Raw genomic sequence first — 26,412 nt, 5'->3', positions numbered from 1 at the left:
GCTGCCACACTCTGGTCAAATGCTGGAGCACAGGCCTGCCCCATGATGGTGGCATTATTCCTGAACAGTGGAGCACAAAGTTTGCCCCCTCCAAGTGAAGGGGTGGATCCACCCTTTCCACAAACATTGGTGGGTCCTATCACTTGGTCCTTGGAGATCTTTTCAGTTCAGGCTTACTTCCACGGGTCTGCCCTTTAAGTCAGTCTTCTTTCATTACCTCCCTTGTTTTGTTTCATTATAGGCTGGCAGTGGTTCTGGTCATAGAAGTTTTATAAGGACTTTGTTGACTTTGTGTGCACAGCAAGCATGTCTAATCCATCACACAACAGAACTTCCCACAGATCCATCCTAGATAACTGCATTTTCAATTCTGACTCCCACTGAAATGTCTGTCTGTATCCATGTTCAGCCATACTTTAAAAATTTTTTTAAAAATATTTTTATTGAGAAATCTTCACATACATACATTCTGTACATTATGTACAGCCAGTGGCTCACAGTATCATCACATAATTGTGTATTCATCACCATGATCATTTTTTAGAACATTGGCTTCACTGCAGAAAAAGAAATGAAAAGAAAAAAAGAAAAATCTCATACATACCATACCCCTTCCCCTCCCTTTCATTGACCACTAGTATTTCCATCTACCCAATTTATTTTACCCTTTGTCCCCCCATTATTTATTTATTTATTTAATCCATATTTTTTAACTCATGTGTCCACACCCTGGATAAAAGAAGCATCAGACACAAAGTTTTCACAATCACAGTCACATTGTAAAAGTTATATCTTTATACAACCATTTTCGAAAATCAAGGCTATTGGAATACAACTCAACAGTTTCAGGTTCTTCCCTCCAGCTACTCCAATACTTAAAAATAAATTAAAAAGAGATATCTATATAATGCAAGAGAATAATCTCCAGGATAACCTCTTGACTCTGTTTGAAATCTCTCAGCCATTGAAACTTTATTTTGTCACATTTCTCTCTTCCCCCTTTTTGGTCAAGAAGCCTTTCTCAGTCCTGAGCCACTCTTTGTTTTACAAAGGATTGTTCAGTTAAATCTGCAGGGAGATTTCTGATGAAGCTGCTACTGATCCTTTCTCAGTGCACACTGTCTAGATAGGCTGAGAATTTTCTAAACCATCAATTGCTGGTTTCTTACCACTTGTAACAGTTCATTTCTCAGCTTAGGCTTTTTTTCCTCACAGTTTACTATTAAATGTAAGGAGAAACCAGACTGTACTTTCCATACTTAGCTTGGAACTCTCCTTTGCTAAAATTTCCAAGTTTGTTCTTTTCAAGTTCTGCCTTCCATCCTGCTTCAGAACACCATCTTGCCAACTTTTCTGCCACTTTATAACACAGGCCATCTTTCATTCCATTTCCAATAACACATTTATCATTTCCTTTTCTGGCCTTATCACACGTACATTTAATTCCACATTTTCTACCAGCAGTCTCTTCAAAGCAATTTATCCCCTTTCTATCACACAGCTCACAGCTCTCCCAGCCTCTACATATTACCCAATTACGAAGCCATTTCCACATTTTTAAGTATTTATCATAGTAGTACTTCACTTTCCAGTACCAAAAACTGGTTTGGTTTTCCAGTTGCTAAAACAGATACCTTACAATAGGTTGTCTTAAACAATAGGAATTTAATGGTTCATGGTTTTGAGACTAGAGGTCCAAAATTGAAATGTCAGCAAGGTGACGCTTTCTTCCTGAAGACTAGAATTTGGGAGCTGGCTGTACGCAGTCCTTGTTCCTTGGTTTTTATGTCACACAGTCCTTATTGGGGCATTAGCCGTATTGAATTGAGTTCCACCCTTATTCAGTTTTAGCACACCTTAACCAATAATTTATCTAAAGGTCCTATTTACCAATGGGTTTATACCCACAGGACCAGAGGTTGAGTCCTGAACATGCCTTTTGTAGAGGACATTCACTCCCCAGCACCCTCTTTCTGCTAGCTTTGGGCTTTGTTTGCTCTTTTTCTTCCAGGTGTGAGATTAGGTTACTGATCTGAGTTCTTTCATTTTTCTCAGTGTAAGTATTAAGAGCTATAATTTTCCCTTTGAACACTGCCTGTGATGTATCCTGTAAGTTTTGTATGTTGTGTTCTCATTTTCTTTTGTTTTAAGACATTTCCTTATTTCTCTTTGTAATTTCTTCTTTGATGCACTGTTTTATAGTGTGTTATTTTCAAATATCCTTTTAAAATTTATTAAGACTTATTTTGAAACCTAACATGTGGTTTAGCCTAAACAGTGATCCATATACACTTGAGGAATGTTTAAACAAAGGAATTCTTTGTTTATTGGATGAAGTTTTCTATGTATGTCCACTAGGTCCCATTGGTTTAGAGTATTGTTAAAGTCCTCTATTTCCTTATGGATCTTTTGTCTAGATGTTCCATCCATTATTTAAAGTGGTGTATTAAAGTCTCCTCCTACTAATTTAGAGTGATCTGTTTTTCCCTTCAAATTTGTTAATGTTTGCTTCATCTATTTGGGAGCTCTGTTGTTTGGTACATGTATTAGTGTTTTCCAGAGTAACAGATCCAACTGGGTAGATGAATATATATATATGAAGAGATTTTTATAGGAATTGAGTCATACAATTGTGAGGATTGACAAGTGAATTCCATAGGGCAAGCTGCAAGATAGAAATGCTGATGAAGTTGAAATTGAATTCCCTAAAAGAAGCTGTCTGACTGAAGTAGAAATCCTCAGTTCTAGCTTTAAGACTTCTAACTGATTGAATGAGAAAACTCCTTTTAGTGCTGAGGGTAATCTCCTTTGTTGATTTTAGATGTAATAAGCTATAAATATAGTCAACTGACTATAGATACAAATCCATCTATGAAATACCTTCACAATAACAATCAGGCCAGAACTTGCTTGTCCGAATAATTGGACACCATGACCTAGCCAAGTTTATGCAACCATCACAGTGCATATATATTTATAATTGTTATATCTCTTGATGAATTGGCCTTTTAGTCAGTATGTAATGCCCTTATTTGTCCCTTCTGGCAGTTTTTTACTTAAAGTCTGTTTATTAGCCATCCCAACTCTCCTTTGAGAGCATGAAGTATTTTTTTCTTTCACTGTCAACCTACTTGTGTCTTTGAATTCAAGGTGAGATTGTTGTAAACAGCATATAGTTGGGTCAGATTTCTTCATCTAATCTGCCAATTTCTGCCTTTCAAGAGGAGAATTTAATCCATTTATATGCAAAGTAACAACTGATTATATAGGACTTAATTCTATCATTTTGCTGTTTGTTTTTTGTAAGTCTTATGCCTTTTTTGTCCTTCAATTTTTCCATTACTGTCTATTTTTGTATTTAATTGATCTTTTGTAGTGAACCCTTTCGAATCCCTTTTTATTTCCCTCTATACATATTTTTCTGATGTTTTCTTGTGGTTACCATGTGGTTAAATTCAACATCCTAATCTATAAAAATCTAGTTGGATTTGATGCCAGCTTAACTTCAATAGCATACCACTCCCCCATTTATTTCTTTTCAAAAGTTACATATTTGTACATTATGAGCCACAAACCATTTTATCATCATTACGTTATATGCATTTGCATTTTAGATGCTGTGGGGACTGTAAAGTGGAATTACAAACAAAAATACAATAGTACTGGCATTTGTATTTGCCCATGTCATTACCTTTACTGGAGATGTTTATTTCTTCACTGTCTAGTGTACTTTTTTTGTTCAACCTGTAGAACTCCCTGTAGCATATCCCGTTGGGCTGGTATACTGGTAAAAAAAACTGTCTTGCTTTTGTTTATGGGAATATCTTAATCTCTCCCTAATTTTTTTTTTTTTTGTCATGGACAGGCTCCGGGAATTGAATCCGAGTCTGTGGCATGGCAGGCGAGAATTCTGCCACTGAGCCACTTTTGCACTGCCTTGTCCCTAAGTTTTGAAAGACAGTTTTACTGGATATAGAATTCTGGGTTGGCAATTTTTGCTTTCATTACTTTAAATATATCTTCCTACTGCCCATTTGACTTCATGATTTCTGATGTGAAATTGACACAACCTTTTTTAAAAATTTTAGTTGTATTATTAACTGTAGTCTTTAGTGTATTTTAGGGTTCATTTTTTTTTATAACAGCTTTATTCACACACCATACAATCCATCCTAAGTGTACAATCAGTGGCTCTTGGTATAATAGCAGTTATGCATTCATCACTACAATCAATATGAGAACATTCTTATTTCTTCCAAAGGAAAAAAATTCCATGTCCTTTATATCTCTCTATAATTGACATTTAGCTTTAGTATAGTACATTTGCTAAAATATTGAAAGAATGTTACAATGTTACTGTTAACTATAGACCTTAGCTTATATTAATTATATTTTCCCCATATAACACCCTATTCTTAACACCTTATAATGTAGATGTATGTTTGTTCTAGTTCATGTAAGAACTCTCTTATGTTTATACAATTAATTACCATCATTGTCTACTATAGGTTTCACTAAGTTATTTAGTCCCAGTTTTATCCTCTAGCTTTCCTTCTGGTCACATATGTGAAACTAGCCTTTGTCTTTCAACCACTCACATTCTGCTTTGTTAATTACACTTACAGTTTTGTACTACCACCTATGGTATTGTGCTATTCATTTCTAAACCTTTACAATGAATCTTATTGAACATTCTGTGCTCCTTAATCATCAGTTGCCCAATTTCTGTTTACTTTCTATCTCTTGGTAACCTTTGCTCTAGAATATAATTCTCTAAGAGTTTGTTCATTATAGTTAGTTCATATTAGTGAGACCATACAATATTTGTCCTTTTGTTTCTGTTATTTCACTCGACATAATGTCTTCAGGGTTCATTTACCTTGTTGCATGCCTCATCATGACTTGATTCCTTTCTGCAGCTGCACAATTTTCCATCATATGTATACATCATAGTTTGCCCTTCTGCTCATCAATCAGTGGATACTTGGGCTGCTTCCATCCGTTGGCAGTTGTGACTAATGGCCATAAACATTGGTGTGCAAATGTCTATTTGGGTCCCTGCTTTCAGTTCTTCAAGCATATACCTGTAGTGGGATTGTAATGGGATCATATGGCAACTTGATATTTAGCTTCCTTTGAAACTTAATCTTACTGAGGCTTCCTTGTACATGATGCATTGTTTCTTGCTGCCTTCAGAATTCTCTTTATCTTTTTGATGTTATACAATTAGATGTTTCATCATGGGTCATTTTTTGTTTATCCTGTTTGAAGTTTAAGCTTCTTGGATGTGTATATTCATATCTTTCATTAAATTGGAGAAGTTCTCTGCCATTATTTTTTCAAATATTCTCTCTTCTCCTTCTCAGTTCTCACAGTGTATATATTATTAGTATGCTTGATGGTCAGGAATCTCAGGCTCTGTTCACTTTTCTTCATTCTTTTTATTTTTTTCTTTCCTTGGACGGAATAATTTCATTTGTCTTCAAGTCCACTGGTTCTTTCTTCTGCTAGGTCCAATCTGCTGTTGAACACCTCTAGAGAATTTTCAATTCTTCAGTTCTGGTTGATCCCTTTTCATAATTTCTGTGTCTTTATTTGTTATTTTCTTTGAGTTTGTCATTTTACTGAAAAATGGTAGCAGGTAGCATTTTGTAGTACCCTTGCTGGAGTGTCCAAGGTCTAGACTTCCTTATGGATGATTTCTGATGCTTTATCCTGCTCTTTTGAATGGGCCATCATTTACTGTTTTCTTTTGTATGTTTTGTAATCTTTTGTTACAACCTGAAAATTCTGATATTTTAATGTTATCTCTGAAAGTTAGATATTTAGGTGTCTATTCTATAAGCATGTATCCAGGTAGTGTTATGACAGAGTTCCTTGAAAGCCAGGAGCTAAAAGAAAAAAAATAAAAAGTAAAAGAAAACACCCTTCGCAGTTTTTTTAGGTTGATCTTTGCAAGTGTTCTCCTTCAGAGATTAGCAGTCCTAACTTTGAGTTTAGAAAACAGCCAGAGGTGAAATCATACGGTCTTCCCCAGTTTTTTCTGAGTGTATATCTTGTCCTAGGAAAGCACACATAGTCATAGGAATTCCCCCATCTATATGGATCTGAATATCCCCTTTCCCATAGGAGAAAGAGTTTTCTTCTTGCCTCTTGCACTATACTCCTTGCCCTATAATGCCAGTCCTTTGTAAAAGCAACTGCTATTTGACTCTTTTATAGTGTTCTGTAGGAGACCTCTTTGATTAGTGTTCTGTAGGAGACCTCTTTGAGCCACCTCTATGTACAGAGCAAGATCTGAGATGGTAAATTTGTGGGAAGTGTCCTGTTTCAGTACGTCAGACAGATTGGCACAGACCATACATGTACTTAATAAGTATATGCTCCTTGTAGAAATGGGACTATGAACCTTTACTGGGAGTGTGGGCCAGCTCCACACTGAGCTGAGGAAGAGGCAGGGTGAGAGTCAGCAAGGGCACTACAATATGCTACCATTTTTAAGTTGCCTTTTTCTTGATTTGGTGCTCACCCTCTTCCTGCAGTCCTTTAACTATTTTCTGGAACTTCAAGAAGGATGGTTATGTCTGTTTTTGTTTGTTCTTTGAAGCTTCTATGGGATGACAAGGCCCTAGAGTATCTCACTCCTCCTTTTTTTTTTTTAGCTGTACATTTATCATCCCAAATGACTTTTTCATTTTCATTCCTCCATCTTTATGTCATCAGGTCTCCATAATTCTTTTAATATATATGAGAAATAACACACACACACACACATATGCACACTGATGAAAATGAGCTATTGGAGGGGAAAAATGCTGTGAAAGGGAGGATAATTGCCGGAACCATGTCTCTGAGTAGGTGAAAGAGGATGTAATCTCATGCATAAATCGAGGCATTGGCTTTAGCTAGGAGCATAGTTTTTCCATAGTGTTAAGGGAAGGCAGTATATGGGCACAGACAGTATGCATATACATGTGGCTTTGGAAAGTTGTGGAAATTCTCTTCTGTATGCCGCTAGTTATGTAGTTCAGTGAGAAAGAAAGGCATCAGGTGAAAGTGAAAATGGGATAAAAGTTGTTGGAAGCTTGAAGAGAGAGGAGAATGTATGAAATAATCTTTTTGGAGAATGGGAAAGTGGTAGAGTAGGGAAACATCAGGGCCCATTTGAGGTTAGTTGTTATAAATTATGCAGTGAGACTAGACACCATGGTTCTATATTTTTCTCCAACTATGTTTAGATGTGAGGGTGATAACTTGAAATATGTTGAGAATTGAATTTACCCAGGGTTTGGAATTTGTTGACTCAAGAGAGAAGGATAGAAGTTAAGAGTATATGTAGGGATATATTAAATAGGCTAAGTAACTGGGCTCAACCAAAAGAAAACTTTAAATCTGCTTATTTCTAGATCGACACCTTTATTACTAGTGATTTATGAGAAAACAAATTATTACTTTAATTCTACAAGAATTCAACCTCCATTATATGACTTATCTAATTACAACTTCCAATATAGAGAAACTACTCCTATAGTACCTCCACCCCTGGAGCTGGTGAAAATATTGAAATGACAAATGATGTAGATACCATCCTGATCCCTTTTCCTTTCCATCCATTAGCTAGCCTCCCCGTGACCTTTGTTTTCCATTTCCCACGTACAATGGCATTTTGAGACCAGGATAAAGGGTAAAATGTCCCCTTACTAACAAAATGAGAACATGAAATGTGGAGAAGAGCTGTCTTTCTGGTATTTAAATATCTTCCTATAAAAATACAGAATAAAAAGTGATTCTGTTCTTCTAAACTCAAAGTTAGGACTGCTAATCTCTGAAGGAGAACACTTGCAAAGGAAAGTGAGGGCATGAAGAGAGTGAAAGCTGAAAGAATCACTGAATCAGAGATCCTATGAAAAGAAAAGAAGAGAAAAGAGGGCTGAGAACAGAATTTTAGATTTTACCAATATTTAATGGTAAAAGAACTAGCAAAGGAGGTTGAGAAGGAGCTACCTAAGTATAAAACAGAAAAGCTCAGGGAAAGAAAGTTTCAAGAGAGGAAAAAGTCAATGATCACATAGGCTTTTGTGGCTCTGCTGGGTATCATTCTTTATACAATTCTGAAATCCAATGAGACTGGACAACAACAAAAAAACTACAACTTATTTTTCAACAAGACCTCACCTTACCAAACTCACTTGTTGACAAAACATGATTTGAACTGTCACAATATTTATATTCTTCCCTTAATGCTGGTTAATATGAATACTCTTATGTTTAGCTATAGAACTATTAAGTGCCTGATTGTGGAGTGCTGCCACAGTTCCTGCTGGGGCTGTTAATTTAATATATATATTTACTTTTCTAAAATCTGAAAAATCCAGAATTCCAAAGCACATTCTATTCCAAGGGTTTTGGAAATGGGTTTGTGGATTTATAGCTTTATTTATTTGGAAAATATAAGTTCCAGTTCAGAAAGTCTTACACACCAAATCAGAGCATTAATTAGTTCAGTGCCACCTGTATTTTTCTTCTCGCTTCTGTCCATTTTGTTCTCTGTCTTTATGCTTCACATTCGATAGTCTTGCCCTGGAATTTCTACTTCTTAACCTTTCTGAGCTGTATTTTTTCATCTATAAAGTGGGCATAAAATGTTTTCACTGTGAAGGATGGTCATGAAGATTAAATGAGATAACAAATTTGAAGCAAGAGTCTGATATAGTAGGTGTTCCACAAATACTGTAGATTTTCTTTATTCCTTAAGCTCATGCTCTCTCCATTTTTAGAGTAGGTTAACTCATTCTTACATACTTCTTTCATCAGGTAACTTTTAATTCCTAATGAACAGAATCACTTTTTATTCTGTATTTTTATAGGAAGATATTTAAATACCAGAAAGACAGCTCTTCTCCACATTTCATGTTCTCATTTTGTTAGTAAGGGGACATTTTACCCTTTATCCTGGTCTCAAAATGCCATTGTACGTGGGAAATGGAAAACAAAGGTCACAGGGAGGCTAGCTAATGGATGGAAAGGAAAAGGGATCAGGATGGTATCTACATCATTTGTCATTTCAATATTTTCACCAGCTCCAGGGGTGGAGGTAATATAGGAGTAGTTTCTCTATATTGGAAGTTGTAATTAGATAAGTCATATAATGGAGGTTGAATTCTTGTAGAATTAAAGTAATAATTTGTTTTCTCATAAACCACTAGTAATAAAGGTGTCAATCTAGAAATAGGCAGATTTAAAGTTTTCTTTTGGTTGAGCCCAGTTACTTAGCCTATTTAATATATCCCTATTTATCTTATATTAAAAGATCGATTCTGACCTGGAATGTGTCATTTTTTAGAACATCTGGCATATTAAAATTAAAAAGAGAGGACTTTAAATGGCAGAATTTGAGCTAAAATTTTTAAAAAAATACTTTGTGTTCTTGTTTATATTAGATACCTGCTTTGGAAAGTTGCATGATATTTAAAAATAAAATAATTTAGGAATGGTGATCTTACAATTCATATGTGACAGTTTGTTTTTGGCAAGGGCTGTGTTGACAGGTAGTTTCGGCGCGGCTTTTGTTTTCTTGTGTAGAGCCTTGTTAACTTAAATCTTAGGAAACGGAAACACACTTGCCCATGAGGCTTGCACAGGGGAATTGGAGGTGATGGAGGATAAAGGTCGATAAGCGCATGTGCCAGAGCATTTCACACTGCAAAAGGGTGAGGGTAGGTGTAGGCAGTGAGGAAATCTGCGGTGAGTCTAGTTTTATACAGACTTTCTTGGTTGCGGTAATGTGCAAACAGTTATACTGGAACTGGATATCCACTTTCACATCGGGTATCCTCCTGGAAGAGCAACGGGTAGGCGATGGGAATGCTCTCAAACAACAAGCAGTGCCACAGCAGGTGCATGTTTTCAACTTTTGTGCTTTCTATTGGAACCTTACCTCAGGGAGTTATATTTGGTTTCTGATATTTGTTTTTTCTGGTGTTTTCTTATATGCTGAATTCTGGTTATTTTGATCTATGTAGATTAATGATACTACTTTATGGATTAGTATACTTGATTCAAGAACGTAGTTTAAAGAACAGACTCTTTACAACCATTTCACAAAGTTCTGTTTTGGTTTTGAGAAATGAATAAAATCTATCTTAATCCTGTGTTGTATATTTCTTTATGGTTTTTGCATTTGGAGATGCCCCAGTACTCCTTGGTGTCATTATATAATTTATGCAACTAATAGAAGATGTTTGCTTTCTTCCCTGAAATATCTAAGAAAGAGATTGAGGTTTCACTTGGCTGTATTCCAGTATGAAACCTGAGATAAATCCCTTGGCTTGTTATATAAGGGAACCATTAGTAAGACTGTGAGTTCTCAAATGAGTTGTGTGAAGAGACTTCTTTCATAAATGAATTTATATAAAAGCAGGAAATCTTTACAGTGACCTTTTTAGTTTTGCTCAGAGATGTGTGTATCTATGTTGGCTTTTAGCAAGGAACTTGTAAAATTGAAGAATGATTTTGGTTTTTGATGAAAATATTTTAGTTCTTGTATTTGATTAGGCTGCTTTAGCTTTTCTTAAGTCAGTTAATATTTATAGAGCACCCATGATTAAAATACACACATATACATGCATAAATATATATATATGTAAGTGTATATGTGTAGTTATGTATGAATGTGTTGCTATATTGATTGCTGAGCAAATTAAATTGTTCTTTAATTTAAAATTTAAAAATCTCACCTTGTCTTTAGCACTGACAAATTCGAATTGCTGGAATAGAAGTCAAGCTAATCTAAAAGGCTTTAAAAGTTATCCTTTTTCTTTGATAAAATAGTTCACATTAATGCAGGGATGGGGGTGCATAGAGATTGTTTTAATTATTAGCAGAAGACTTTAAAAACGGGATAAAATGCATATAACAAAGTGAGGTTTGTTTTATTTTGCCAAATCTGTACAGAGCTACTAATGAAAGGAATTTTAGGGGTAATGTGGAAAGAAGTGAAGACTCTTTCAATACTTGTTTGTAATACTCTTTTTATATTGTTCTCAAATACCTACTCTCCCAAACCAAAAAAATCATTCTTCCTATATATGCTTATATTACCTAATTCAGTAGGTCATTTGCATTGTTGCCAGTTAAGGCAGTATGTGTATATTCTAGACAAGCATAGAGCATATTTTCTCCCCTTTTTATAAGTGGTCCTTTATTTTATTTCCCCAGATGCCAGTTGTTTCTCTTTAAGTAAATAAGGGAGCGAGTTTAGTTGAGGAAGATATTTGTAGTGTTATTAAATATAGAAAATACAGTAACACTAACTGCATGTGGTTCTAAGATTTACTAGCTTTTTTTGTTCTTCATTTGGGTGCTCTACTTAAAGAATAATACAGCTTACTTCAAAAATTGTTAGCTTGTTCTTTGTTTTTTTGGGGGTCTTCTGTAAAATCCTGAGAAAACAGCATTTAGATTCAGATTTTTTAAAGCTCATATTTAATTTAGCTAACTTTTTTGTTGTATTTCTTAACTACACAGAAAGTTGGAGTGACTGGTCCCCCTGATCCACAAGTCCGCTGTCCCTCTGTCATTGAGTTTGGGAAGTATGAAATTCATACCTGGTACTCCTCCCCATATCCTCAAGAATACTCAAGGTATGTTTTGAGAGACCTTTACCTTCTTGTTTTTTAGATTCATAAAGCTCTAGGACTAGACGAGGCTTTGGAGGACCTTTTAGTCCAGTTCATCTTTTTATATTTTAGGAAATTGGGTGCGTTTTAAAATCCACAATAGCAGCGTGATTTGGCAGCCACTTATTCCCAGTTGGATTTGATTTTCTTTTCTCTAACCTGCCCGAAAGCTGTTTGTTTTGTTTTGTTATGTTTTTAATTAGAAACCTGACACATAGTCAGAGTGAAGAGAATGCTTTTTCTTTAGAAGAATTTTATCTTCATTCCTTACTCTAAGAATTAAAAAAAAAAAAAAAGAATCTTATAATTGTAAAGTTTCACTTGAGTGGCCTTTGATTTAAATTCTTAAAATTAAACTTAGTGAGTGGCTTTCCCAGGAATAATTGAACAAATGGTATAAAATGTACATTAAATATAAATAGCTTGGGTTTGCAGATATTAAAGTTTATCTTTCATCTTCCATTTACAAAAGATTTATCAGTCACTAGGTTTTCGGTATGAGGCAGTATTATGCTTAGTGGAGTCAAATAGGTTTCATGACCCAGCTCTGACATTTACAATCATTTCTAAGTGATCTTAGAAGTTACCCAACTGCTCTGTACCTCTGTTTCCTCATCTTTAAAATGTGAATAATAATAGTACTTACCTCTTAAGGTTATTTTGACTATTAAGTGTGTTAAAACATGTTTGTCACTTAGAAAATTGTAAGTGCTCAGTAATGTCAGTTTTTTTCTTCTTTTAGAGTTAAAAAAGGTGAAATACAAGATTCAGTAAAAAAGTTAAACACTGATTTATCATTTGAAGTATAGATGTTACATTAATGCTATCTTTACTCTTCTAACTACTTATGCCTCAGTTTCCCTTTTAGTAGATTGTTGTATTGACTTATTTTAAAGTTAGGGTGCTCTTCGGATGAAACACATGTTCACAGTTTTCCTCTGTCTCATAACATTGTCTAAACTTTATTAACAAAAATAATTATAACGACATTTGTTTAGTGCTTTATAATATGCAAAATGCTTTAAAGTGTGTAATTTTCAAGAAATTGGAAATAAGATAGTAGAGTTGTTACAAAGGCTGTACACTAAAGAAAACTCAGTGTCTTCATTTTTTCTTTTCATATAACTTAACTTGCCTATCTGATTTTCAAGTAGAAAATAGGGGCAAGAAATGCTATTGTAAACACTAACCTCTTTAAAAAGTGACAACTGATCCAAAAAAGGGAGGAAAAAGCAAAACTCCAGGAAACTAATACACAAGTTTATAAACTTATGAAACAGCAATTGAGAGCCTTTTGCTATAGGGACAGTTAGCCCTAAACGCTGAGGTAGGTAAGGCAGCACTCTATTTATAGCATGGGACAACAACAATCTAAGTTTAAGAGAAGGTTAAATTATATTTTCTCATACACACACATTAAAAGAAGGCAATCTATTCCTTCGAAGTTCTATATAGCCTAATTGTATGATCAAGAAGAAATATGCTGGGTGGACCACTGTGGCTCATCAGGCAGAGTTCTCACCTGCCATGCCAGAGACCCGGGGTCGATTTCTAGTGCCTGCCCATGCCAAAAAAGAAAAAAGAAAAATAAAGAAATATGCTGAGGAGTTCAGTTCTTCATCAGGTTTTAAGTACATTATTATCATTTTGTAAGTGAACTCTTTGCAAACTGTCAAGCCACTAGAACTTTCAGCTTAGAAAAGGAAGCTAGTTAAATATGTACATCAATAAGAGTGTACAAGGGATTTAGTACATATAGATTGAAACTGTAAGCCCCTTGTCTCTTCTACCAAGGGTAGGAGAGGCAGTTAATCGAATTAGGAATGTAAAAAGAGTTACCTTCAGTACTTGCTTTTCAAGAGAATGATGAGAATGTAATGATAAGGTTTTTGGTCTTTTAAGATATTGAAAGGATTCATTGGTATTGTCATTTTTTTTTGTTCCGATGAAATTGTCATTAGAACCTGATTATGTTTGAGGAAACTAGTTATCAGTGAAGGAATACACATTTCCATCAGAAAAATACTTATAAATTATTTAAAATATAATTGGAATTATAATAGAAAGCAGAGATAGACTGGAATTGTAAAATTCATCAACTTCCTTAAGCATAATCATAATTGTAGACATTTTCTGTATATTTCTTTGCCAGTTGTGGAGGGTTCCCTGAATTTTTCATTGAATAATATTCTGTAATTTAATAGGTCTTTTTTTTATTATGACTTTTTTCTTATATGCTCATAATTCTCTCTGTCACTTTTTTTTTTTAACCATTCTATGTACCTGTTTAAGTGAGGTTGAGCTCTTTTACTTTGGGGTTCTTTAAAACTTGAGTTGTCTCTTGAAATGCTTAGAGATCTTATATTTGCCAAATTATAAATGTGTATCCTCAATTTTGTTCATACTTACTTATTATTCTGTGCTAAATTACTTCTAAATTGTCTTCTTACTATTAAAGATTTTAAATACTTTTAAAAACTCAAGTCCCAAAGCTTGTGAGAAGAGGACAAGTGGAGCAAACAAAAGGAAGGTTCACAAGAGCTAACATATTTTGGGAAGTAGAATTAAACTTTAGGAAGTCTCACATAATATCCAAATATTTGTATATATGTTTTAATTAAGTGATCTTACATCCTTGACTTTAAAAAAACAAACAAACAGAAACCAGTGAAGCAGTTATACTACCTCAATTCATTTGGAGCAGTCTGATTAAGCCTCAGACATTGAAGAGTATAAACCAGAGTTTTAACCCTGAGTTTCTCCAACAGGCCATGTGTTGCTCACACATGACAGAGAGGGATTTATAGAGAATCCTCCCTCTGCCATTAAATACATGACACAAATGAGTTGAAGGCAAAGAGTAATTGTGATCATGGAATACCCTCTCCCGTGCTTCTTAGAGCTTGGCTTCATAATGATCTCTTTGCTGTGATTTCATACTAGCATCCTAAAAAGGCAGTTTCTTCCAGGGAATTGACCAGCTTGGGTAGTTTCCTCTACCTTTTGACCTTGTTCCTGACTTGATTATATATAGCCCCAGTTACTGAAGAAGAAACCAAACAGAATCCATAGGTCTTCAGCTATTGAATGATGAGGTAAAAAGGATGAAAGGAGAATAAAAGTTATTATAATAATCATAAATAATAATAATAGCTCAATTCATTAAGCTTGGTACTGAACTAAACACCTTTGGAACAGTTCTGTGAGTTAGATATTCCTATTTTCATACTGTAGACCAGGGTGCAGAAAGGTTAAGCAAACATTTTCAACACCATGCAGCAGAGTCAGGATTTAAACCCATTTCTCTCTAATCACAGAACCATAACGTTTAACCACTGTACTTGTGCTACTCCATATACCCGCTCTTATCTTGATTGATTGATGTCATTTGACTTATACCATAATCTTTAAGTAATATTTTTGTAAATCATATACCAATAAAATTATTGGTATATTAAATTTTACCACAAGTTGACCTATTGTAAAAGCCACCCAAACTGCTCCTATCTTGGGCAATGGTTTGAAAACCAAGAAGGTATTGTAGGAATTTCTGGGAAGAATGTTTGTGTCATCCTAGAAGTGAATCGGTGCTCAACACCTGAAATAGCCGTGGTCCTGTTCTGAATTAACAGGCTGGGGTGTCAGCCTAGTACAGACTTTAGAATAAACTAAGTATGAAGGCTAATCCCCTAAGATGCAGTTGGTTAAGGGATCATGCACTTAGCCAAGGCCTAAGTTCTGTCAGGATGAAGATGACAAAAGGCAGCACCCTGCAGTATTCTCTAGGGCTGGGAGTAGTCAGAAACTGTATAACTGTGTTTCATTTTACGTGATCCAGTGGTGTATTTTTTCAATGACAGAGCTACAGCTATTTGTACTATTCCTAGAAAAAATGTTTTGTTTTTCTACCAGGAATTCTATCTGATGATTCCCTTCTGACTATCATCCCAGTAGGCTTGATTATAATAAAATAAGGAGCTTTTAAAATGGTTTCATCAAAAATTTGGTTGGAATAAAGTAGATCATAATGCTTGCTTTTACTTTATCATTTTTCATATAATAAGATTTGCTAAAGTTTATTTTTTAATTGTCAATAAAATCCTATACATTTTACTATTAGAACTCCTAATTTACCAGATAAAGACTTGGCAATAATTTTATCAGAGATTTCGTTTCTTCTTACAGTTTCTCAAGCAATTTGTAACCTACTAGAGCTTTAAAATATTAAGTCTTTTCTCCTAAACCTTAGAAAATAAATTGTATTTTATCTTTGTGTCTCTGTTTTGAGCCCTAAAATAGTTGACTTGGATGCCTTTAAAGTTGACCTTTATCTTTATAACAGCCTCGAAAGTTTAGTGGTCTGTCACTGTTTTTTGGTTTTTTCCCCCTTTCTTTGTATTTCAAAACTCTCAGTTATGCCTAGGTTCCTCAGATTCACATCATTGGGAATATTTAGGTGTGATATTTAGCCCTCTAAGTAAAACTGTACTAAGGATTCTTACTTCTGTATCTTCATGTTGCAACAAGTGAAAATTGCTCACTGAGAATTTAGCACAGATAAAGAAAGGTAAGTCGTAGAATAGTTGAGGGCATAATGCCATCCAGTTCAATGGAAATCTCATTCTCCTCCCTTCCTTTTGAGAAGAAAATACTCAAAATCTAGATATTCAGGAAGACAGTCTTGGCAGTTGTGGGTCACCTGTAAGACTCAGTTCTATAATCTGTAATGTTAGTTATTGTTTGTTTCACTCACTACTTTATTGTTAGATGGAATGATTTTTAAACTAACTACAATTTCATGTTGTATTGGTGTGGCTAAAGTTAGAGATTTGGGAAAACAATATTGTATATTGTAGACATTTAGGAAAATCACAGTAGCTTCTTGAAAGCTTTCACTGTGTTGAATGTCAGTCTTAAAAATATCATTTGAGATTTATGGGAAGAATTAATGAATATTGTGAATCCCCAAGGTCAAAGGAAAAGATCATATGACCTTTACCATCCTTATTTGAACATGAAATTCCGAGTGTATGCAGGACTAATGTTTCATAAATATTCCTTGAGGAAGGCATTAATAAAACATTAAATATTTTCAGATAAATTATAATTATGTTCCAAAAGCTGCTTCTATAGTGAAACTTGAAAAAAAAGTTGTGTTAAAAATTTAACAAACCACACATTTTTGTGTATAAAAGTATATACATATATTACTCTAGGGTAATTGCTGTCCAAATTAATAGCCACTAAATTAATGAAGTTTAAAATTTCCTTCCATAATACTTATTTATATGAGATGTAGGATATAATACTTTATTTGGATTACATTCTTTTTTGTGTTATCATCCAGTATTTTTCATATGCATTTTAATTAATTGTATTGGATGTCAGATGACCAAGGAATAACTAGTTCAGGTTACAGGGAATCCATGTCTTGTGCTATGCAAATAAAAGATGTCTGTTTTATAACAGAAGAGCCATGTAGTTTTATGAATTCAGACTAAAATTTGTATAAAAACCTTTGTTTTTAATTTAGGTTATATTCCTTCTATTACCCTATGAGCTGATCTACCCACTTCAATGTCTTGCTCCTTCTGAAAGGGGCATTATAAGGAACAAGTTCTGTTAAAAAAGCTACTAAAATATTGATTAAATGTAAATAACAGGGAATATCTGTGAGAATAATTTCATCTCTTATTTCACTTGTTAAATAATGGACCATTGAGTTGCAAGATTTAATATAATGATTTCAGCAGGGTGAGGGTGTGGGGAAAGTAGAGGGCACTCTTACTGGGTGGAAAGGTCAGAGTTTCAGAGATGGAAGTAAGAAAGTATAGTATGGTATGCTCTAACTTGAAAAAATATTTAATATTATAATTTTTAAAGCATATACTAAGTCTGTTTTTACAATACACACTATACGTCCATTTTACTCAGCACTATATACCTAGCGTACTGAGAGGACCTGATATACAGTATATATTCAACAAATATTTGTTGTCTGAAATTAATGAAAGAATGAAAAAGAAAGAATACATAGCTTCACAAAGTCTTTTTGACTTATTAGTGCATTTCTTCTTATTGGAGATTGTCGAGGAGATTGTTATGGTGATTGATATGCTGGGTCTATGATTCTGTGTTGTTGTTAGTGGTTGTTTTTAAATTCTTGTTTGTCAAGAGGGTAACTTTTAGGAGGGCTGGGAAATATTAGTCTAATAGGAAGAGCACAGAACTGCATATCTTGATTTCTCACCCTTCCCTTACTGTTAATTAATTGGATACTGTTATCCAAATTTGTTTATCTTTAGAGGTTTTTCTTTCTTCCTTTGACTAATTAATGTGGATAATGATAAATTATCTACCACTTTACGTGGGTAGTTATGAGCATCAAAAAAAGATAATAGGGGCAGGCCACGGTGGCTCAGTGGCAGAGTTCTCACCTGCCACGCTGGAGAGCCAGGTTCAATTCCTGGTGCCTTCCCATGCAAAAAAAAAAGATAATAGTTGTGAAAAATTGAAGTCCTATAAAATATAAAGCCCTGTATTATTATTGTTATTAAAATATTATTATTATTATTTACAGGCTGCCCAAATTGTATCTTTGTGAATTCTGTCTAAAATACATGAAAAGTAGAACTATTCTACAGCAGCACATGAAGAAATGTGGTTGGTTCCATCCTCCTGCCAATGAGATTTACCGAAAGAATAATATTTCTGTCTTTGAGGTAAGGTAGATGTTCGGTAGTAGTTGTCTTCCTGTCAATTTCAAATATATTGTCACCTGCACTGCCTCCAACTGTGCAGCTTGACTTTGGTGGTAGTCTGGATGGATCTTATTTCACTATTGTTCACTAACTATTGAGACAGATAGTTCAGCTATAAACTAAGTGGTACCAAGTTTGCAAGCTCGGTTTACCAGTAAATTATTCTGTATATTTCTCTGAATCAAAGACATCAATTATAAGATGCCTTATTATTTTATGTATCACTAAGAAGGCAAGAGTGCTGCCAATAATATATGTAATTTATTAACTCCATTCGATTATGAAATGCCAACCAATATCACATACATTAAGATGTAATAAAAGTATGTCTTAGAATCCATGGTATACGGTACTTAAATGAAAAGATATCTAATACTGTGTATAAAAGGAGTATTTCTTAGAGATATATCTTAACAGCTTTAGTAGATCTTATAGACTTTCCTGACAGCATGGTGATATACTGTGTCTGTAATTCTGTGTTGTTGTTATTGGTGGTTTTTAATTCTTTGATCCTCACTTCAGTGGTTTGAGTGCCAAGTATTAATAGAGAAGTCCTGTTCTCTCCATGTGTTCAGTTTTGTTAAATTGCTACAGTGATAAAATTTCAGATTGGGAGGACTTACTCAGTCTCTTACTTTTCTGGTCTGTCCAGAAAAAATAAGAAAAAAAAACTTATTTTAGGTTAGGGGCTCTTCACCCAGGGGAGGAGTGGATAGGGGAACTGGTATAAAATACTGTTTCAGAATACCCAAGAGTAAATAGCTTCTCAACTTAAGCATATATTGGTGTATATTTTAAGGAAGTCATATTAAATTATTTGAATTGTTGAGTTTTCAGTTGGTATGCCATACCATGCCTTTATAATATGGGCATCAGTGTTTTTTTAGTGACTCCAACAACATGGGGTGACAGGAGCAGTATAATGTAGTCTACTGATCTTGGCCAGCCCAAGTTCCAGAAATCTGCTACCTAGGGAATCTGCTTGGTGCTTCTGATTGGCAGCAGTTAACCACTCCCTCAAACAGCCTTCTTTAGGATAAAGCTCATGATGGCATGTCTACGTTGCCTCAGGCTTTTGTCAGAGATTAGATAATATCTATACCTTGTTTTACCTAATAAGTATATTTCAGAATAGGTTTTCTGTAGATTTTAGCTTTGTTCAATAAAATATTTTTAAAATGAATCAGATTAGCTTGCCATCTGAAATATTCCTGCAATTATAAAATCTTTCTATAAAACAAAAAGTTCTATTGTAAAAACCGGTCGTCCCCTTCCTAAGTGATTGTTCATGCTTTGTTGAAGAACAGTATTTTATGTATTTTATTTTCTTAGAAGAGTAGATGCCATAATGCTTCAAAATTCTGGTGTTTTGATCACTGGCAGTTTCTCATTGGCTGGACTATGGGTATTCAGAAATGTGTATTATTTTAAAACTAAAGAGATCTCCTATTGACTACTGTAGTTCTGCTTTTTTCCTCTAGGTGGATGGGAATGTGAGTACCATTTATTGTCAGAATCTGTGTCTCTTGGCAAAGTTGTTTCTGGACCACAAAACACTCTATTATGATGTGGAGCCATTTCTTTTTTATGTACTAACACAGAATGATGTCAAGGGCTGCCACCTTGTTGGTTACTTTTCTAAAGTAAGTATGTCAGCTTAAAACATGTTTGAATTCATATGGAAATCTGAAACAATCTTTGCTGTTCTCAACTAGGAGAAGTATTAGATGCATCACCTTGTGAATACCATCTAGCTTTTCAGAAAGAAATAGAAGGAAAACTCAGTAACTTATTTAGTGCTGGAAGGTGCCTAGTAACATTTAACAGACTCTATCCTCCTAGGAACATGAACTGTTGGTAATACTCAAGAGGAAAAGTTTTAAAATGACTTCAATTCCCATGGTGATAATAGACAGAACTTGTGAAATAAACATAGTCATTACCCTTTTGAATTCTTTCTCAACTTAAATCTCTTCCTAATTTGAAATTTAGGCATAGAAAATAATACAAAACCATTTTTATTAAACGGTATTTTCTTTCCTTCTTAATTATCCATTCTCATGGGGGAAAAAGTTTCCTTTCTAATCAAGCAACATAAAATATGTACTTTTATTTAAGCAAGGCATGGAAAAATCTAAGTATATAAAACATTTAAGTGGAAATTATTAGGTTTTAAATTACTGTCTAATTTATAAAAATATGTTTTACCCAACATTTCAGGACTATGTTCTGTGAAAGTTAGATACAACTGATTACAGAGTAGGATTGCCCTATGTAGCACCAGAGTGGGAAATAAAGGAAACCTTGAAATACTTGATGAGCCTTCTCACTTCTGGAATGCCACCTTGGTTCATCCTTTGTAGTTTTGGAGTTTGATGGGGATTTAGATTTCTTTCCTGATCTTGGGCATTCGCATACTGTTTTTGAGTTGAAGATGGTGTTGGATAGCATCATTTTATTTTATATTTTAACTCTCCTGTGGTGGTTGCTTTGTGGGTAATGGCAGTGACTTAACATTGTCCTCTCTTCTCCCAGCGGGGTATTTTTTTTTCTTGAAGTACATTACTATTCCTAAAGGACCAGGGCTATGGTTTTGACTGTTAGTCTTTGTTTCTTAATAATTAGCATTACTATTCTGTCTTACCACCTTGTTGTGTTAAAATTTGATTTCTGTTTTCTCCACCAGGAAAAGCACTGCCAACAGAAATACAACGTTTCCTGTATAATGATTCTTCCCCAATACCAGCGTAAGGGCTATGGCAGGTTTCTCATCGATTTCAGTAAGGATTATGTTAACATAATTTCTCATCTCTTCCTTTGAACCTTCTGTGTGTATGTTTTTTTAAAGATTTGCAGAATATTTATTGGTTTCTAGTGTCTTTGGTCCTTTTGCTGTGTGACTTAAAACCTAAAGCCACTAATTTTTTTCCTTTTGGGTGCACATAGAATTTTTTTCATCAGAGTTTACTTCTTTTTTCTTTCTTTTTTTTTTCCCTAGAGAAGTGTAAGTTTATAGAAAAATTTAGCAGAAAATACAGAATTCCCAGGTATTGCCGCCTGTTATTACACCTTGCATCAGTATGGTACATTTGCTACAACTGATGAAAGAATATTATTATAATTGTACTATTAACTGTAGGCTACGGTTTACATTACGGCTCACTGTTTGTATTGTGTAGTACTATGTTTTTGTTTTTCCATAATAACAAAGATAAAATAAAATACCCTCTTTTAACCACATTCAGTGCTATTACACTCAGAGTGTTGTACTACCATCACCTCCATCCATTACCAAAACTCTTCCATCACCCCACAAAAAACTCTGTAACAATTAAACATCAATTCCCTATTCCCTATAACCCTCTGCCTCCCCCCAGCCCTGCCCTGACCCCTGGTAACCTGTATATTTTCATTTCTGACCCTATAAATTTGCTTATTCTAATTATTATGGACATGAAATATTTTTAAATAGCTGATATTGAATATGAATTTCTGTGTGGTCTATAACAAATGCCATTCATTTCCTACTGTTCATTTATAATGAAACTAAGTTGTGTACAGTAATTATAACTGACAAAAATACTAAAAACATTAACTACTTAATGCTAAGAAGTACAGCAGCTGCCCTATTTTTGTTACCTTATTACCTGAGGAAATGTGTACATTCTATTTTAGTTACAAGTTGTATGTAGTGGTTAAAAATATACAGTGGGATGGTTTCTACGCTGTGTGAATAGATCTCAGTAAAAGTGCATTAAAATATATATATATACACATACAGTGTACATTTAAAAATTGTAAAAATGAATGATACAAGAAATAATTTAATCTGAGTTAGAAAGTGAACGCTAACAATTCTAAAGAGGTCTATTATGGAACTTGCATTTTGTTTTACACAGTGACATTCTTGCTTAGCAAGTTAAAAGTATATTTGCAATTAATTTCTTATTGACTATAAAATAGTAATATTTGAGGATGTATTTTTCCTCAGATATTGCTATAAAATAATAATATTTAAAGTAACATACTTAGAAATAATAGTTCAAGTAAGAATCTCAATTCAAACAATCCATCCAAGTACCAAGTGTTTATATTGTGATGCTGCTAACTCTGGTGTTGAGAAGTTAATTCTCATATGGACCAATTAAGCCTATTCTATTTGATTTTACACTGTACTCCTGACCATATTTTGTTGGATATATGTGCCATTGGTTATTTTGAACATTTTACTGGCCTGTTTTTATTAACAGTGGTAGGTAGAATGTAGATTATTTTCTGTAATATCAATATGTTGTCTTGAGATAGGACTCATAATTGAATGTGTTATACACCATTAAATAGTAAAGTTAGATGGGAAAATTACCTTGTTTATGGTGATTAGTAATCTTTTTGATAAGTAAACCACAGTCTATATGAATATAGTATTTTTTTCATTTACTTTTTCATGTTGTAATATATTTTTCCACATTGCCAATTCTTTTAGGCTGCTCTTAAGGTTTTTCATTTATTTGTTTTGTTTTGTTTTTGGATAAAAAGCTACATTTCTTCTGCCAGCTCCATTCTTGATGCCTTTCCCTCGGAATGTATGCCTTTCCTTTTTGTTCTTTAGAGTTATGCACTAGTCAAGAAGAAAGTAACGTTCAACCAGTGACACACTCAAATTGACATTTTTTGTTTGCCAAGAATTAGGGTAATGGGTAATTATGAGGAGAGCCTTGACTGAAGTGAGCAATTGCCATCTGATTCGCTCGCAAAATAACTAGAATCTTAATACAATTACATAAAAATTAAGAGAGCATTCTTTTGTATTTCTCAATTCAGGTATCATTGTTGCCATCTAGCGGTCCAAATAAAACTTGCAAGGGTTTTTTATTCAGTAGTACAATAAGAGTATTGCCATGCTCTTATTTAATACAGCCTGTTAATATGATGTCCTACTTTATTACAGTTTGATAATGTAAACAAGGCGATTTATATTAATCATAGACCAAGTAATACTAACCTAATGTTCAGTATATGCAAATTATGTTATTTTCCTGCAAATTTGTTTAAATGTAATTTTGAAATTTTGTTTTTTCTTGAAGGAATTTACTTTTGAAATTATTGCCTCTCACACTTGGAGGAAGAGAATTGTTGTTTTGGTGAGTCAGCCTTTTATTCTCTGACACATTTGTGATCTTTTATTTCTTTAGGTTATTTATTATCAAAACGTGAAGGCCAAGCGGGGTCTCCAGAGAAACCATTATCTGATCTAGGTCGTCTTTCCTACATGGCTTATTGGAAAAGTGTAATATTGGAGTGCCTTTATCACCAAAATGACAAACAAATCAGCATTAAGAAGTTAAGCAAGTTAACTGGAATCTGCCCTCAAGACATTACTTCCACACTCCACCATTTACGAATGCTGGATTTCCGTAGTGACCAGTGAGTATTACATCCTTTTGTATACCTTTGACAGATAATTAGATGGAAGTATTGGGGATCAGTCAGCCAAGTTACTTATGAAAAGGCATTAAATAATATAAGTAGTATACTTGGGGATCCTGAGACATCATTTCCTTCCTATGATATTTGATCTTATCAACATATAAATGCGTCATTGCTATTCTGGTTGTCCTGCTAACTTTTGGATCTAAGCTACTAAATCTTTAATCTTCTAATAATGTTGGGAGCTCCTTCACAATACAAGAAGTAACAACTCTTGTTAAGTAAAATAAGCCCATGACTAATTTCAATATAAATAATACAAACTATAATGATAGTTTCAAAAGAAGAACCACTTTCCCTTGACTAGAGTGGTTTGGAGGTTAAGAGAAAGGAGCATGCAGAAAAGTAGCAGAGATTCCATAGGTGGGAAGTATGAGAAAATAATTCGCTAAAATACTGTAATCCATTGCTACAGTTCAGTGTGAAGTATTTACCAAATTCAACTTTCATATCTATCTCATATGGTAGCATATTTTCTTATTTCATCTTCCTAGGCAGGCTATTTTTTTTTATTTTTTTTATTTTTTTATTAACGGAAAGAAAAAAAAAAAGAAATTAACACAACATTTAGAAATCATACCATTCTACATATGCACTCAGTAATTCTTAACATCATCACATAGATGCATGATCATTGTTTCTTAGTACATTTGCATCGGTTTAGAGGAACTAGCAACACAACAGAAAAAGATATAAAATGTTAATATAAAGAAAAGAAATAAAAGTAGTAGTAATAGTAAAAAACAACAACAACAAACAAACCAACAAGCAAACAAAAACAAAAAATACCCTATAGCTCAGATGCAGCTTCATTCAGTATTTTAACATGATTACTTTACAATTAGGTATTATTGTGCTGTCCATTTTTGAGTTTTTGTATCTAGTCCTGTTGCACAGTCTGTATCCCTTCAGCTTCAATTACCCATTGTCTTACCCTGTTTCTAACTCCTGCTGAACTCTGTTACCAATGACATATTTCAAGTTTATTCTCGAATGTCCGTTCACATCAGTGGGACCATACAGTATTTGTCCTTTAGTTTTTGGCTGGATTCACTCAGCATAATATTCTCTAGGTCCATCCATGTTATTACATGGTTCATAAGTTTATCTTGTCTTAAAGCTGCATAATATTCCATCGTATGTATATACCACAGTTTGTTTAGCCACTCTTCTGTTGTGGAGATTTTGGCTGTTTCCATCTCTTTGCAATTGTAAATAATGCTGCTATAAACATTGGTGTGCAAATGTCCGTTTGTGTCTTTGCCCTTAAGTCCTTTGAGTAGATACCTAGCAATGGTATTGCTGGGTCGTATGGCAATTCTATATTCAGCTTTTTGAGGAACCGCCAAACTGCCTTCCACAGTGGTTGCACCCTTTGACATTCCCACCAACAGTGAATAAGTGTGCCTCTTTCTCCGCATCCTCTCCAGCACTTGTCATTTTCTGTTTTGTTGATAATGGCCATTCTGGTGGGTGTGAGATGATATCTCATTGTGGTTTTGATTTGCATTTCTCTAATGGCCAGGGACATTGAGCATCTCTTCATGTGCCTCTTGGCCATCCGTATTTCTTCTTCTGGTAGGTGTCTGTTTAAGTCTTTTTCCCATTTTGTAATTGGGTTGGCTGTCTTTTTGTTGTTGAGTTGAATAATCTCTTTATAAATTCTGGATACTAGACCTTTATCTGATATGTCGTTTCCAAATATTGTCTCCCATTGTGTAGGCTGTCTTTCTACTTTCTTGATGAAGTTCTCTGATGCACAAAAGTGTTTAATTTTGAGGAGCTCCCATTTATTTATTTCCTTCTTCAGTGTTCTTGCTTTAGGTTTAAGGTCCATAAAACCACCTCCAGTTGTAAGATCCATAAGATATCTCCCAACATTTTCCTCTAACTGTTTATGGTCTTAGACCTAATGTTTAGATCTTTGATCCATTTTGAGTTAACTTTTGTATAGGGTGTGAGAGATGGGTCTTCTTTCATTCTTTTGCATATGGATATCCAGTTCTCTAGGCACCATTTATTGAAGAGACTGTTTTGTCCCAGGTGAGTTGGCTTGACTGCCTTATCAAAGATCAAATGTCCATAGATGAGAGGGTCTATATCTGAGCACTCTATTCGATTCCATTGGTCGATATATCTATCTTTATGCCAATACCATGCTGTTTTGACCACTGTGGCTTCATAATATGCCTTAAAGTCAGGCAGCGCGAGCCCTCCAGCTTCGTTTTTTTTCCTCAAGATGTTTTTAGCAATTCGGGGTACCCTGCCCTTCCAGATAAATTTGCTTATTGGTTTTTCTATTTCTGAAAAATAAGTTGTTGGGATTTTGATTGGTATTGCATTGAATCTGTAAATCAATTTAGGTAGGATTGACATCTTAACTATATTTAGTCTTCCAATCCATGAACACGGTATGCCCTTCCATCTATTTAGGTCTTCTGTGATTTCTTTTAACAGTTTTTTGTAGTTTTCTTTATATAGGTTTT

The 26,412-nt window shown here is 34.2% G+C and overlaps 1 protein-coding gene across 4 annotated transcripts in view; it reads left to right on the top strand.

Annotated features, from left to right (window-relative positions):
- Positions 1 to 26,412, top strand: part of KAT6A (lysine acetyltransferase 6A) — a 175,283-nt gene that overhangs the window by 133,121 nt on the left and 15,750 nt on the right. For all 4 annotated transcript variants that reach the window (XM_077152587.1, XM_077152585.1, XM_077152586.1 and 1 more), the window contains 5 exons: positions 11,527 to 11,642; positions 18,259 to 18,400; positions 19,921 to 20,082; positions 21,126 to 21,219; positions 23,632 to 23,863. In XM_077152587.1, coding sequence (XP_077008702.1) covers positions 11,527 to 11,642; positions 18,259 to 18,400; positions 19,921 to 20,082; positions 21,126 to 21,219; positions 23,632 to 23,863 — 746 coding nt within the window. The remainder of the gene's footprint in view (positions 1 to 11,526; positions 11,643 to 18,258; positions 18,401 to 19,920; positions 20,083 to 21,125; positions 21,220 to 23,631; positions 23,864 to 26,412) is intronic.

The sequence above is a fragment of the Tamandua tetradactyla genome, chromosome 3 (genome assembly GCF_023851605.1).
Source record: "Tamandua tetradactyla isolate mTamTet1 chromosome 3, mTamTet1.pri, whole genome shotgun sequence".
Taxonomy (NCBI): domain Eukaryota; kingdom Metazoa; phylum Chordata; class Mammalia; order Pilosa; family Myrmecophagidae; genus Tamandua; species Tamandua tetradactyla.
Note: the sequence above shows the minus strand (reverse complement) of the source record. Positions and strands in the feature narration are given on the sequence as shown.